This window comes from Miscanthus floridulus, chromosome 1 (genome assembly GCF_019320115.1).
Source record: "Miscanthus floridulus cultivar M001 chromosome 1, ASM1932011v1, whole genome shotgun sequence".
Taxonomy (NCBI): Eukaryota; Viridiplantae; Streptophyta; class Magnoliopsida; order Poales; family Poaceae; genus Miscanthus; species Miscanthus floridulus.
In genome coordinates this window covers 81,795,158-81,811,602 of record NC_089580.1, presented here as the reverse complement: position 1 = coordinate 81,811,602, position 16,445 = coordinate 81,795,158, and the positions used below count along the sequence as shown (strand labels likewise).

At 42.3% G+C, this 16,445-nt stretch overlaps 2 protein-coding genes across 2 annotated transcripts; both read left to right on the top strand.

The window, feature by feature from the left end:
- The first annotated feature begins 2,382 nt into the window (after positions 1–2,382).
- Positions 2,383–3,489, top strand: LOC136488306 (expansin-A31-like). Its single transcript, XM_066485290.1, has 2 exons — positions 2,383–2,518; positions 2,759–3,489. Exons 1-2 carry the CDS (start codon positions 2,383–2,385, stop codon positions 3,388–3,390), a joined length of 768 nt encoding a protein of 255 aa, XP_066341387.1. The 3' UTR covers positions 3,391–3,489.
- A 9,557-nt stretch (positions 3,490–13,046) lies between these two features.
- LOC136488297 (expansin-A31-like) lies at positions 13,047–14,168 on the top strand. Its single transcript, XM_066485283.1, has 2 exons — positions 13,047–13,182; positions 13,438–14,168. The coding sequence occupies exons 1-2, from the start codon at positions 13,047–13,049 to the stop codon at positions 14,067–14,069; spliced, it is 768 nt and encodes a 255-aa protein (XP_066341380.1). The 3' UTR covers positions 14,070–14,168.
- Positions 14,169–16,445: the final 2,277 nt, after the last annotated feature.

Below are 16,445 nucleotides of genomic sequence, written 5' to 3'. Positions count from 1 at the left end.
CTTAGAGCTCGTCGGCGACCTTTGCAAATTCATATTGGACCAGATTGTATACGTCAAAGGCGCCTACCATGACCAAGAGTCTGAGTTAGGTACAAATCCTCAATACCAACACCTTCGTGAGACAGAAAGGCTAGCTCTAGGACATTGATAACAATGTGTATGGAATTTGTATATTTAATGATGGATTGTATATATTCTTGTGAATTGGACTTGTAATTATAGTTTATATAATACTCTTGTGCTTGTAGTAGCGGTCGCGGGGCGTTCGCCAAAATTTGTCATTTTCATAAGGAATATTCAAAATTGGTTTTCCATCTCAAATTCTATACATGTCCGATCAATTGATGTTTTTTTTTGCCATATTTGATTTTTTTCTGAGAACTTCTAAGAAAATATTTTTGGGTTTTTTCATGATAATCCTTCGAGGAGGTGGTTATTTTCACCGATGTATTTCGAAAAGGACATGAGCGTTGGCATAATAATTGAAGAAAAGTCAGCATTGTTAACCATCGTGTTGTCCGGGAGGAGATATGTCACTGTCACCAATACCTGTTGTAACGAACTTAACCTCTTAAGTTGGGCCCTTTGACTTGCGTGATCTAATGATTGATTCCCTACTGCCACTACTTCCACTATTAAATTTGTTCAGTATATCTAGTAATAATCAGCTTGTGTCAATTGTCCATGAAAATTTTGATCTAGTTATAAATGTTCCATGAATGATGGTTATTATATGCTTTTTGGTGGGTTTAACCACTTATGTGAATACAGAATATTTCAGAGCAGCTATACTTGAGTCGGTTTGAGATGATGATGGTGGTGAGTTAGTTAGAGACGTTTCTTGATCATTTTGGGTGAATAAAACCAGATGAATTTGGGTCGCTCAATCAATCATTGAAATGTGAAGTCAATGCTTTGATGTTGCAATGATCATATATAACCGTGTGTATTGCATTGCATCAGCAGCAACACTATCTAGAACTGCAATATATTATTCCATTCCATTGTGTATTAGTGTGTTGTGGCTAAGTACAAATGAGTCATTATTATTAACTAAAAGACACATTTTTGGAACTAATAAGAGGGTTTAAATTTACTCGAATGTTGCTTGCAAATTTTTGTATGTGCGGGGACTATCATTTATCTTATATTATTTAGCTAGCTAGCTAGATTAACAACTAAGATCATGTGCTCTGCTCCTCCTTCCAGAGAGTTTTCCTTCTCAGGGAGAGCAAGTCAATTTGTGGCTTCAAAAACGAGCTTCTACTCTTTGTACTTGAACTTTATAAATTCACCAAAGTGATGTTCGAGTTCGTTGAAATTGAGATGTTCAGCAGTCTGTCATATGTTCAGAATCCATATATAGTTATCGTCCCCTTGTCGACGTTGCTGAAAATTCCTGACTCATATGGAGTTACGAGTTGGCAGTTCTCGTTTAAGCTGAGTTTTGAATTTATAGGACTTTTAAACCATGATGAATCAGTGCCACATATCTTTCTCAATTATTCCAGTCTTGCAAATGGATATGTATATAGTTTTGCTAAGGACACTGCTTATTCGTGGAATTGGCTGCACCTACAACAAATTTCTCGAACAAACATGCCCAGTAGCAAAATCTTTTTTTTATCTTGTTTTTCATATGGGAAAACTAATGTTTACATGTCTTAACATCTACCATCTCAGTCTATCGAGATGATCATAGGGCTATGGTGAACATGCATGCATTTGTAGGTGTTTGTGTACATGCGGTAGTTGAGCATGATCTATATGTGTGTCTGTGTTCCAAACTAATGATTACTCGCAAAAAAAAACTAATGATTAAATAACTGATGTCCCGGATTTTTGTGTTAATTAATGTAATTGTACGTGTTGGAAGTAGGAACTGATCACACGTCTGTTCGGTTGCACCACCATCATGCCCAGGATTGGGCTTCAACTAATGTGGAAGGAATTCTTGTTAGTTGATCGTTTGTTGATGGGTGAATCTTTTAACAGAGATAGGTGCTTAGACTACCTTTTTTGTCTGGCTTGATCTTCACCTGCATGATGTTAGAGTGAGAGGGTAGCGTCAACTACTCTTTGTAATCATTATTAGTATAGACTTATGCTTTCTCTTGGAAAGGAGATGCTGGACTCTAAACTCGATCTTTTCATCATTAAAAAACTAATCAGCTTGTTCTATAAGAATAAAAATACAAGTCCTCGCCAACATCATCATATCCACGAATTGTGTACATTCCAATGCAGCATGACATGCATCTATTTAAGCACACCGGCGTCCCGAGTGCCATGCATCTCATTTTTCTCATCCCACAGCCTATATTAAACCAAACGAAATCCTCATTGCCATCTCGTTCTCTACACTCTGCAGCCTCTACATTGATGTCCACAACAGAAATGGCCAAGTCCCTGATGCTGTTCTGCACAGCGCTCGCGGCGTGCCTCGCGCTTGCCGCCGCCGACTGGTCTCAGGGCACCGCCACGTTCTATGGTGGACCCGATGGCTCCGACACGATGGGTAATTACTTTTGCATGCATGCATTCGGTACATGATGGGCCTTGTATGGATGTTGTCGGATTCATCTTAATCTACATGTGTCGGGGTAGATTGAGGTGGAATTTAGTTCAAGTTCTACTCCAATCCACCCAACATACGTGGATTGATGCGAGTCCATCTACGTCCGAACAAGACAAATGTATATACGCTAATCCATGCATGCATGTTCATATTTATTCGTAATAAATGTATACATTACAGGAGGCGCATGCGGCTACGAGAACCTATACAACGCCGGGTACGGCGTCAACAACGCAGCGCTGAGCCCGGTGCTGTTCAACGACGGCGCGTCGTGCGGGCAGTGCTACGTCATCATCTGCGACGCATCACGCCCGGGCGGCCAATACTGCAAGCCTGGCACATGGATCACCGTGACGGCCACCAACCTGTGCCCATCCAACTACGCGCTGCCCAAAGGCGGGTGGTGCGGCCCGGGGCTGCCCCACTTCGACATGTCCCAGCCGGCGTGGGAGAACATCGGCGTCTACAGCGGCGGCATCATCCCGGTGCAGTACCAGCAGGTCAAGTGCTGGCGCAACGGCGGCGTGCGCTTCAGCATGGCCGGCAACTACTACTTCCTGCTCGTGAATATCCAGAACCTCGCTGGCAGCGGGTCCGTGGCCGCCGCCTGGATCAAGGGCGATAACACGGGGTGGATCCAGATGTCCAGGAACTGGGGCGCCAACTGGCAGGCGCTCGCCGGGCTCGTCGGCCAGGGGCTTAGCTTCGCCGTGACCAGCACAGGTGGGCAGTACATCCAGTTCCTCAACGTAGTGCCAGGATGGTGGCAGTTCGGCATGACCTTCAACACAAACCAGAATTTTAACTACTAAATCGATCTTGCAAGCAGCAGAGAGTGAGTGAACCATCTTCTTAGCCATTTCTCATGTGGTTCAGTGGAATGGAGAGTGTGTTTTGTGATCATCTCTGGCTCTCTGCTACGTGATCTCCTCCTGAAGGTACAGTGCAATGGCATGGGTTGAAAAAAATGGAAGACGGGGATGCATGCAACACAGACCTGAAGGCCTACATATATACCATGCATGTTTCAACACTATGCTTTCTCAACACTGTGTATCAAATTATTGTTTGTTACGACAATGTGTAGACTTCCAATTTTCTGTAGATAATAAATTATATAGTACTGCTTTCTCTCTAGCCAGATTTCTATCTGTTCTTACATGGATTTAAGCTTGAGTTGCACCGCTCAAAACATGTACGTAACCTCTGTTAGCAACGAGGATCAAATCACAGCTATGAACACGGTGACTAGCTAGCCTAGATCGCAGAGCGCGCAAGAACAAAGAAGAACAGACGAGTACACGAACGGCAACTGCCGGAGGATAGTGCTCTTTTCACTGATGTTTACTGGAGAATACAAACGCAATTACACCAGTAGTAATGCGCTTACATCAACTACTTAGTCTCTGCTACTTATACCAGTAGCATACACACACGATGGCAAACAAGAAATTGATTAAAACAAGATACAAAGGATCCTCAGCGTAACTGCCTGAACGCCTGCTTGTCAACAGTTCCCGCCTGATCTGCTTGAATTCAAAAGGGCGTCTGCCGCCTTGTTTGCTTGACTCAACCTCCATCCGCGCTGTCCAGCAGCAGGCTTACACCAACAACCTCTAGGGCAGGTTTAGATGACCGGCTCTTATTAATTATATATGAGCACGATATGGCAAAAGGAGAGATATGTAGTCTCCTTGGTTATAAATATAAACAAAACACATCAACCCTTGCCAGAGAAAATCATTGGCAAGAATTAGAGACTGCGTTCATACCTGAAATAAACATCCTGGATGGTAGTAATTATGCTTCAAGAGGTGTTGCATGAGTTTAGAGGTCTTCCCAAAAACCTGACATTATTGTTGAATTCAACTTAAAAAATGCATATATATGACAAGGTTCACAGGAGCTTTCTTGAAGAGGTGTCAATTAATAAAGAAAGGTTTTTGCAGCAAATGGATTTTGAGGTGACTAGTGAAACAGGTGAGTTCTTTAGAAATTACAAGGTTCTTAGGTATATAGGGTAACATACTATAACCCCTGCTGTATAACTTGGTATGGATGCCCTATCAGCTATGTTGAGAGTGGTGCAATGAAGAAATGCAATTCACTACTAAAAAACATATATCAATGCCATCATTATTACTCTCGGTTGCTTTGCAACCGATAGTGATAGTGTATCATTACTGATTCATGGCTACAACCGGCGGTGATAAGTGGGTTTTTACTTCCAGACATCATCTCCAACTGGTAGTGACATATCACACTGTCAGTTCGTGGCTATGTCTTGCACTCATCGGTACACACGACAAAAATTGTAATTTTTTATATGATGTCAGATGAAGACAAACTTTTTATCAACATTATAGAGTTCAATTTGATCTAAAACTTTGTGGTTTACCACTTTTCATTTGAGATAGTTTGGATATCCAAATATTTGATATAAATTATCACACCCATTAAACCAATTCACTGGAGACTAGATCTATGTCAAAGTTGTAGCACTCGATGATATCTTCAACTTTGTAGTTGACAACTTTTTCATTTGAGATGATCTAGATTGTAAAACATATAATACTAGATTCGTAAATATGAAGTAAAAGATAGAATCAGATGTCACATTTTGTAGCATAGGTTCAAATCCCAGAAACATACATTTTTCCTTTTTTGGTATCATTGTCAGTTTGTGGCTAAAACTGGCAGTTGTTGAGAACCCACCTATCACTGCCAACAGTGATACCATTTGGCATCAGCTTGTCCACTCCTGATTCCAAAAAGGTTTAGAGTTGGTGGTGATAACTGTTTTGTAGTAGTTGGTGTCTTACATTATGCACATGACACAATTGTCTTCCTGGCCATGGAGGATAAGAACATGCAAAACATTAAGCTTTTACTTTTCTAATATGAACTCAAGTAAGAATGAGAGTAAATTATATTAAATGTGATGTATATGTGCTTAGATCTGAGGATGTTGAGAAATATTGGATAGCTGATTTGCTGAATTATTGGGAAACAATGGAAGAACTGTCCGATTTAACCTTGATAGGCATGTCCACGGACCACTCAACACTTAGGCATGGTTAACCTAGGTTAAGCCTAGTGGTCTGTCAGACCACCCCATGGGTGTAACATCCTAGATGTTAAACAGTAGTTAAAACTTGATCATGAGCATCATCAGGCATAAACACCAAGTATCATGTCATAAATGCACTAAATGTTTCATTTATAGCATTCATATGTTGCATATGTTATGTTTTATATGTTGTATGAAATGTTATCTTTGATTTCAATGATGAGTCTTTGTGAATTTATATATGTGAATTTTGCTTAAACAATTAAAATTTTGTGAAAGTAAACTTTATAGTTCAGAGTGTGCTTTATTATATGGGATAAAGGTTTGTTAGAGTTTTCAAGTCAAATATGTTTAAACTTGAGCTCAAAAATTGAATTCAATGTTATTTTCCATACTTAGCCATTTTTGTCTAAGTCAATGAAAAGCAGTGTTAGGTTCAATCTTTGAAGAATTATCAAATGAATTGTTATGAATAAAATTTGACCAAACTTTGTTCCATTGTTTGGTGGAATGTTTGAGCTTTGATATCTTGTAAATTATTGATATTTTTGATAGCTAATTGTTCACTAATTAATTACCAAAGTTGCTTAACCAAACCAATTTTTCAAACCCTAACTGAATTTCCAAAATCAGTTTCAAAGTACTCCTATTCCTCATTCAAAATCTCTCTAACCGTTTAGAATTAGAGATCGAGTCTGTAAACAAAGTAGGAGAGGACATCTAGATGAGCTACTTTGATTAAGGAAGTTTTTCAAGTTGCTACTGAGAAAAAGGTGGAGGAACATCGGGCTTCAGTCAGCTACAGTACTCTGCAAACAGGTGCCAGGCAGCAGCTTCGTCAGCGAGCCGCCGTGATCGTTTTCGCCGCTCTCTCGCGCACGGGCATGTAGCTGATGCGGTGGCAGCGTCGCAAGTAGCTGCTGGACGCCGCAATGCTTCGCCACCGCCTTCAAATCGCCTAGAAGCTGGTCGCAGTCTTCTTCTTATTTCTTCCCGCCGCCGTTGAGCTCCTCGGTCGCTAGCCAAATTCATCGCCACCAATCCATCTCTGCCCAATTGCTCACGCGCCTAGCTTCGCCTCGTCCTCGCACACCTTCTTGACCCGCTTGCGTCATCTCTCATCGTCGGGAGTGGCCGCGCGCGCCGTTTCCGTCGCGGCAGCGCCACCATGGCCGCTGAGTTCGACCTCACCGTGGTTAGCTCGTTCTAGAGCAGCTCTCGCTCCCACTCTTGTCGTTTTGGATCCCTTGGCATGCTGTGAAGCTCATCATCCTCTCCTTTTAATCTCTACCACACAAGGGTCGCTGGAACGCCGCTGTGCCCACCAGTTCGAGCCGCCGTCGTCGCCCTCTACACCGACAGCCATGTCCAAGCCATCTTCGCTTCGCCTGCGCGCGTCACCAAGTCACGGTGAGCCTCCCGCACCTTTCGGACGCCTTATGTAACACCCTAGGTGTTACGAACTTAATAAAACTTTGATCATGATCATCATGCATAGGCATTGTGGCATAAATGCATCCCATGTTTTATTTATAGCATATATATGTTGCATATATGATGTTTCGTATGTTGCATGAAATGTTAACAATGTTAATGTTTAAGGTGATTTGTGAATTTATATATGTGAAATTTCTTAAACAAATAATTTTTTGCTAAAATAAACTTTTTAGTACAAAGTGAGTGCTTTCATGTAGAATCAAAATATGAGGGTGTTTCTAAGTTAAATATGTTGAAATTGGACTCCAAATATTGAATTTAATGTTGTTTTTCCCTCCCTTAGCATTTTTGGCCATGGAAATCAGTGCTAAGTTCAAACTTTTGTGAATAAATAAATGAATTTTCATAAATAAAAGTTGTCCAAGTGTTGTTCCATTGTTGGTATGATGTTTGTGCTTTGATAATGAGTGATTGGTTGTGATGTTTGATCAGTAATTAGTTGTTAATTAATTGCTCAAAGGTTGCTAAGCAAAACTATTTTTCAAACCTTAACTAAAGATCAGACATATCAAAGGAATTGAAGACAAGTCAGACATATCACAAGATTATGAAAAGGATGACCGAATTCCACCCTTCACAGTGAATAAAGACCCAAGCATCCAACTAAATGATGAGGACACTCCATGGTTACGGCTTAACTATAACCAAGGGATATACGTTAAGAAAAAGTTCACTACTGTGCCCGCTTGATATATATAGTGATATATTAGACCTATTATGTAATAATTGTGACTTCAGATTTTTTTGTCGTGTTTTCATATTTTCTACGGTTTAAATGGATTTTCTGCTTGACGGTGGATTTCCTGTGGAAAATGTGTGATGAAAAACAAAATAATCAACATTAATAAAATGTGAAAACTTATTTCCTGTCGAAAAGTAATAGTTTTAATGATTTTAATCAAGTAGTATATTTTTGCATGGTGCAAATTGTAATTATTATTTATACTATGTTAAATATTTATACAGTAAAACAAAAGAGTATAGGTTACAAATTTTTGTTGTGTATAATAATGCAAAACCAAGTCTAGGAATATTTATTATAATTTTTTGGATGATATTTTATTTATTAGACAATTAATAACTGTCTGCATATTTATATAAAAGAAATATATAAAAAAGGAAAAACTTCTGAAACCGGCAGGAAGACAACTGCAGCCCACCTTTACTCCCGGGTCGATCAACCACCGGGACTAAAGGTGGGCTACGTTTTCGCGGCCCGCCAAAAAATACCTTTAGTCCCGGGTCATGGATGCACCCGGGACTAAAAGGTCAGAGCTTTAGTCCTGGTTCTTACCATCACCCGGGACTAAAGGTCCTTTATTCCCGGGCCATGGCTTCACCCGGGACTAAAGATCGGCCTAATATATATCATCTCGTCTTCTTCTCCCATCCATCGTCTTCATTCTTCGCCCGAGAGCCACCGCGCCACCGCCGCTCCCAATAGCCTCTAGCCGCCTCCACGCGCCATCTCTCGCCATCTCCGTCAGCGGCTCGGCTCGCGCCTCTCCCCGGTTCCACGTGCTCGCACGCCTCGTCGTGCGCTCGTCGTCCCCTTCACTGGAGCGCTTGTCGTCGTCCCCTTTGTCAGAGCGCTCGTCGTCATCCCCGTTGCATCCTCGTCGTCGAGAGATCACCTCCGGCCATCCTCGTCATCCTCCACCCTCGTCGTCCTCGTCAACAACACTGTGTGTATGAGTGTGTGCTTATTTGTAGATTTTATTTGTGTATGTGTGTGCTCGAACCGACGGCGAGGGAGCAGGGGAACAGGGCGGCCATAGAGTACAGCTCTGGAGGACTTTGGGCATGTTAGGTTCATGCCTTCACCTTGCCGCACGCCCGCACCGTGCCCTCATGTCTTGCCACGCACGGCGTAGAGCAGCGATTTTTGAGACATGGCGCTCGGGCCCGTCGAACGAAAGTTCCAATTTGCAATATGCCCGGTTCGGTGTGCTCTTGGTATTTAAACAGGTCGAGTGTAGAAGATAACAATCGAGAGCCTTCAAACTTAGAGTATGTCAGTAGCATAGTGAGCACAAAATCGTTAGGGCATGTTTCACCGCGAACCAGCCCCCTCGGCCCTCAATCCTGCAGGCGTCCACCCTAGCCCCCATCCGGTAGTTCGCCGTTGTTCTGGATCCCACGCCCGCTCTCTTCCCTCTCTGCGCCCTTCAATCCCTGATGTTTCCACCAAGCCTCACCCAGATCTAGTGAGGAAGAGGCCGCTGAACACCTCCTTTCGCAATGCCACCTCCTTCGCCCTAGATCCAGTGGCCCGCCCCGACGCGGATCTTGCCGTGGCCCTCTCTCATCGTGCGTCCGGATCTCCTCCTCTGATCCGACACAACAGAGCAAGGGGCGGGTCGGCGGGCATGATGGCCACGACACGCTCCTTCCCCACGCGGCCGGGGTGCCCTTTTCCCTGTGGCGCTACTTCTTCCCCATGGCCGCGATGAGCGCTTCCCCACGGCACTACTTCTTCCTTGCAAGCAGCCGCGACGCCCTGCTTCTCCGCGGCCACGACGCACTCTTCCCGCGGCGCTACGGGCTACGAAGACCTCTTCCCCGTGACGCTATTTCTTTCCCGCAAGCGGCCACGATGCTCTCCTGCATAGATAAGTTGGTAGGGATGATAGGTGGACCTCAATTGTTAGTGTCTATTAAAAGGATTTGGGGGCACTGGTTGGAGGTCTTCTACCAGAGCAGAGAAGTTGGTGAAGAGATACTAATAGGTCCTAATAGCTCATACATAAGACAATTATCCAACCACCTATTAGTAAGAGGTGGGTTAAAATAATCCATACTAAAGATGGATTGATGTCCTAAGATTTTAGGCCATGCAGAAACATGGATTGATGAACTAGTTGAACTTGCAGACCGTGTTCATCTCGGCTAGCATGTTCTCTGCCAAACGGTAACGGACGTCAAAGAGGAGCTTTGATTCTACGAGGGAGAGTGGCAACGGTCGTGGAAGACCGTGTTCCCTTCCTCATAGAAACAGAGCTCTTCCGTGGCCAAGTACAGTGCCGTCCAGTGGAGAAATGCTCGCCGAGATGATCACGTAAGCAAGGTCAACTAGTACGGATGGTTACTTATTTAAACATGTTTTTGAGCTAGAATTTTATGGATATTTGATAACTTCAGACCTACAAATGTCATCTATAAATGTTACTATCCTCGAGGTGGCACGTCCTGCAGGAGTCCATTTTATAGATATAGTTTTTATTTTTTGTAGATATATCTAGTGGAGTAAAAGTTAGATGGCTGCCCCAAGAGACAACATGGATGAAGAAATGATGGATATTTCAAATGTAGATAAGTGTTTGCACATGTTCAATGTCACCCGCCCGTTGCAGCTGCAAGAGGGGGCAAGTGGGGTCGGGTTGGGCTCAGATGCCGTGTGAGGTCGGCCGGGGGCGAAGTGCAGGCGTGGCCGTCCGGACGCTAGCACGCATAGAAGAAATGCACTCAGTTTTACCTTTCTTTAATATACTAGTGTTTTGGTGGAGACCGTTAAGTTGGTATGCCAATTTCTCTATGAAAGTGGGCTCTAGAGTCCGAGTATATTGAAAAAGGAACATGGAAAATATTGTTGGAAACCACCTTCTCGGTGGAATCATGGAAATAACAAAAAAAAAATATGCTTAAAGTTTTCAAAGTTTGAAACTTTGGCACATCCATAACGTACATGTAGATGTACTTTATCGGAAAAGTTGAGATGCAAAAATTGATGTTTCCAAGTAACGTATGAAAATGAGAATTTTGCCCTCTCTGGTGCATAAAACCAAAACCAAAATTTGTCATTTTCATAAGGAATATTCAAAATTGGTTTTCCATCTCAAATTCTATACATGTCCGATCAATTGATGTTTTTTTTTTGCCATATTTGATTTTTTTCTGAGAACTTCTAAGAAAATATTTTTGGGTTTTTTCATGATAATCCTTCGAGGAGGTGGTTATTTTCACCGATGTATTTCGAAAAGGACATGAGCGTTGGCATAATAATTGAAGAAAAGTCAGCATTGTTAACCATCGTGTTGTCCGGGAGGAGATATGTCACTGTCACCAATACCTGTTGTAACGAACTTAACCTCTTAAGTTGGGCCCTTTGACTTGCGTGAACTAATGATTGATTCCCTACTGCCACTACTTCCACTATTAAATTTGTTCAGTATATCTAGTAATAATCAGCTTGTGTCATTTGTCCATGAAAATTTTGATCTAGTTATAAATGTTCCATGAATGATGGTTATTATATGCTTTTTTGGTGGGTTTAACCACTTATGTGAATACAGAATATTTCAGAGCAGCTATACTTGAGTCGGTTTGAGATGATGATGGTGGTGAGTTAGTTAGAGACGTTTCTTGATCATTTTGGGTGAATAAAACCAGATGAATTTGGGTCGCTCAATCAATCATTGAAATGTGAAGTCAACGCTTTGATGTTGTAATGATCATATATAACCGTGTGTATTGCATTGCATCAGCAGCAACACTATCTAGAACTGCAATATATTATTCCATTCCATTGTGTATTAGTGTGCTGTGGCTAAGTACAAATGAGTCATAATTATTAACTAAAAGACACATTTTTGGAACTAATAAGAGGGTTTAAATTTACTCGAATGTTGCTTGCAAATTTTTGTATGTGCGGGGACTATCATTTATCTTATATTATTTAGCTAGCTAGCTAGATTAACAACTAAGATCATGTGCTCTGCTCCTCCTTCCAGAGAGTTTTCCTTCTCAGGGAGAGCAAGTCAATTTGTGGCTTCAAAAACGAGCTTCTACTCTTTGTACTTGAACTTTATAAATTCACCAAAGTGATGTTCGAGTTCGTTGAAATTGAGATGTTCAGCAGTCCGTCATATGTTCAGAATCCATATATAGTTATCGTCCCCTTGTCGACGTTGCTGAAAATTCCTGACTCATATGGAGTTACGAGTTGGCAGTTCTCGTTTAAGCTGAGTTTTGAATTTATAGGACTTTTAAACCATGATGAATCAGTGCCACATATCTTTCTCAATTATTCCAGTCTTGCAAATGGATATGTATATAGTTTTGCTAAGGACACTGCTTATTCGTGGAATTGGCTGCACCTACAACAAATTTCTCGAACAAACATGCCCAGTAGCAAAATCTTTTTTTTATCTTGTTTTTCATATGGGAAAACTAATGTTTACATGTCTTAACATCTACCATCTCAGTCTATCGAGATGATCATAGGGCTATGGTGAACATGCATGCATTTGTAGGTGTTTGTGTACATGCGGTAGTTGAGCATGATCTATATGTGTGTCTGTGTTCCAAACTAATGATTACTCGCAAAAAAACTAATGATTAAATAACTGATGTCCCGGATTTTTGTGTTAATTAATGTAATTGTACGTGTAGGAAGTAGGAACTGATCACACGTCTGTTCGGTTGCACCACCATCATGCCCAGGATTGGGCTTCAACTAATGTGGAAGGAATTCTTGTTAGTTGATCGTTTGTTGATGGGTGAATCTTTTAACAGAGATAGGTGCTTAGACTACCTTTTTTGTCTGGCTTGATCTTCACCTGCATGATGTTAGAGTGAGAGGGTAGCGTCAACTACTCTTTGTAATCATTATTAGTATAGACTTATGCTTTCTCTTGGAAAGGAGATGCTAGACTCTAAACTCGATCTTTTCATCATTAAAAAACTAATCAGCTTGTTCTATAAGAATAAAAATACAAGTCCTCGCCAACATCATCATATCCACGAATTGTGTACATTCCAATGCAGCATGACATGCATCTATTTAAGCACACCGGCGTCCCGAGTGCCATGCATCTCATTTTTCTCATCCCACAGCTAATATTAAACCAAACGAAATCCTCATTGCCATCTCGTTCTCTACACTCTGCAGCCTCTACATTGATGTCCACAACAGAAATGGCCAAGTCCCTGATGCTGTTCTGCACAGCGCTCGCGGCGTGCCTCGCGCTTGCCGCCGCCGACTGGTCTCAGGGCACCGCCACGTTCTATGGTGGACCCGATGGCTCCGACACGATGGGTAATTACTTTTGCATGCATGCATTCGGTACATGATGAGACAAATTACTTAAGGCCTTGTATGAATGTTGTCGGATTCATCTTAATCTACATGTGTCGGGGTAGATTGAGGTGGAATTTAGTTCAAGTTCTACTCCAATCCACCCAACATACGTGGATTGATGCGAGTCCATCTACGTCCGAACAAGACAAATGTATATACGCTAATCCATGCATGCATGTTCATATTTATTCGTAATAAATGTATACATTACAGGAGGCGCATGCGGCTACGAGAACCTATACAACGCCGGGTACGGCGTCAACAACGCAGCGCTGAGCCCGGTGCTGTTCAACGACGGCGCGTCGTGCGGGCAGTGCTACGTCATCATCTGCGACGCATCACGCCCGGGCGGCCAATACTGCAAGCCTGGCACATGGATCACCGTGACGGCCACCAACCTGTGCCCATCCAACTACGCGCTGCCCAAAGGCGGGTGGTGCGGCCCGGGGCTGCCCCACTTCGACATGTCCCAGCCGGCGTGGGAGAACATCGGCGTCTACAGCGGCGGCATCATCCCGGTGCAGTACCAGCAGGTCAAGTGCTGGCGCAACGGCGGCGTGCGCTTCAGCATGGCCGGCAACTACTACTTCCTGCTCGTGAATATCCAGAACCTCGCTGGCAGCGGGTCCGTGGCCGCCGCCTGGATCAAGGGCGATAACACGGGGTGGATCCAGATGTCCAGGAACTGGGGCGCCAACTGGCAGGCGCTCGCCGGGCTCGTCGGCCAGGGGCTTAGCTTCGCCGTGACCAGCACAGGTGGGCAGTACATCCAGTTCCTCAACGTAGTGCCAGGATGGTGGCAGTTCGGCATGACCTTCAACACAAACCAGAATTTTAACTACTAAATCGATCTTGCAAGCAGCAGAGAGTGAGTGAACCATCTTCTTAGCCATTTCTCATGTGGTTCAGTGGAATGGAGAGTGTGTTTTGTGATCATCTCTGGCTCTCTGCTACGTGATCTCCTCCTGAAGGTACAGTGCAATGGCATGGGTTGAAAAAAATGGAAGACGGGGATGCATGCAACACAGACCTGAAGGCCTACATATATACCATGCATGTTTCAACACTATGCTTTCTCAACACTGTGTATCAAATTATTGTTTGTTACGACAATGTGTAGACTTCCAATTTTCTGTAGATAATAAATTATATAGTACTGCTTTCTCTCTAGCCAGATTTCTATCTGTTCTTACATGGATTTAAGCTTGAGTTGCACCGCTCAAAACATGTACGTAACCTCTGTTAGCAACGAGGATCAAATCACAGCTATGAACACGGTGACTAGCTAGCCTAGATCGCAGAGCGCGCAAGAACAAAGAAGAACAGACGAGTACACGAACGGCAACTGCCGGAGGATAGTGCTCTTTTCACTGATGTTTACTGGAGAATACAAACGCAATTACACCAGTAGTAATGCGCTTACATCAACTACTTAGTCTCTGCTACTTATACCAGTAGCATACACACACGATGGCAAACAAGAAATTGATTAAAACAAGATACAAAGGATCCTCAGCGTAACTGCCTGAACGCCTGCTTGTCAACAGTTCCCGCCTGATCTGCTTGAATTCAAAAGGGCGTCTGCCGCCTTGTTTGCTTGACTCAACCTCCATCCGCGCTGTCCAGCAGCAGGCTTACACCAACAACCTCTAGGGCAGGTTTAGATGACCGGCTCTTATTAATTATATATGAGCACGATATGGCAAAAGGAGAGATATGTAGTCTCCTTGGTTATAAATATAAACAAAACACATCAACCCTTGCCAGAGAAAATCATTGGCAAGAATTAGAGACTGCGTTCATACCTGAAATAAACATCCTGGATGGTAGTAATTATGCTTCAAGAGGTGTTGCATGAGTTTAGAGGTCTTCCCAAAAACCTGACATTATTGTTGAATTCAACTTAAAAAATGCATATATATGACAAGGTTCACAGGAGCTTTCTTGAAGAGGTGTCAATAATAAAGAAAGGTTTTTGCAGCAAATGGATTTGGAGGTGACTAGTGAAACAGGTGAGTTCTTTAGAAATTACAAGGTTCTTAGGTATATAGGGTAACATACTATAACCCCTGCTGTATAACTTGGTATGGATGCCCTATCAGCTATGTTGAGAGTGGTGCAATGAAGAAATGCAATTCACTACTAAAAAACATATATCAATGCCATCATTATTACTCTCGGTTACTTTGCAACCGATAGTGATAGTGTATCATTACTGATTCATGGCTACAACCGGCGGTGATAAGTGGGTTTTTACTTCCAGACAACATCTCCAACTGGTAGTGACATATCACACTGTCAGTTCGTGGCTATGTCTTGCACTCATCGGTACACACGACAAAAATTGTAATTTTTTATATGATGTCAGATGAAGACAAACTTTTTATCAACATTATAGAGTTCAATTTGATCTAAAACTTTGTGGTTTACCACTTTTCATTTGAGATAGTTTGGATATCCAAATATTTGATATAAATTATCACACCCATTAAACCAATTCACTGGAGACTAGATCTATGTCAAAGTTGTAGCACTCGATGATATCTTCAACTTTGTAGTTGACCACTTTTTCATTTGAGATGATCTAGATTGTAAAACATATAATACTAGATTCGGAAATATGAAGTAAAAGATAGAATCAGATGTCACATTTTGTAGCATAGGTTCAAATCCCAGAAACATACATTTTTCCTTTTTTGGTATCTTTGTCAGTTTGTGGCTAAAACTGGCAGTTGTTGAGAACCCACCTATCACTGCCAACAGTGATACCATTTGGCATCAGCTTGTCCACTCCTGATTCCAAAAAGGTTTAGAGTTGGTGGTGATAACTGTTTTGTAGTAGTTGGTGTCTTACATTATGCACATGACACAATTGTCTTCCTGGCCATGGAGGATAAGAACATGCAAAACATTAAGCTTTTACTTTTCTAATATGAACTCAAGTAAGAATGAGAGTAAATTATATTAAATGTGATGTATATGTGCTTAGATCTGAGGATGATGAGAAATATTGGATAGCTGATTTGCTGAATTATTGGGAAACAATGGAAGAACTGTCCGATTTAACCTTGATAGGCATGTCCACGGACCACTCAACACTTAGGCATGGTTAACCCAGGTTAAGCCTAGTGGTCTGTCAGACCACCCCATGGGTGTAACATCCTAGATGTTAAACAACAGTTAAAACTTGATCATGAGCATCATCACGCATAAACACCAAG

Excerpts from the sequence above, each read along its gene's own strand:
- LOC136488297 (XM_066485283.1), top strand. The coding sequence starts at position 13,047 with ATGTCCACAACAGAAATGGCCAAGTCCCTGATGCTGTTCTGCACAGCG. Across the intron at positions 13,183-13,437 it reads CGATGGCTCCGACACGATGG|GAGGCGCATGCGGCTACGAG; the intron begins GTAATTACTTTT and ends TATACATTACAG.
- LOC136488306 (XM_066485290.1), top strand. The coding sequence starts at position 2,383 with ATGTCCACAACAGAAATGGCCAAGTCCCTGATGCTGTTCTGCACAGCG. Across the intron at positions 2,519-2,758 it reads CGATGGCTCCGACACGATGG|GAGGCGCATGCGGCTACGAG; the intron begins GTAATTACTTTT and ends TATACATTACAG.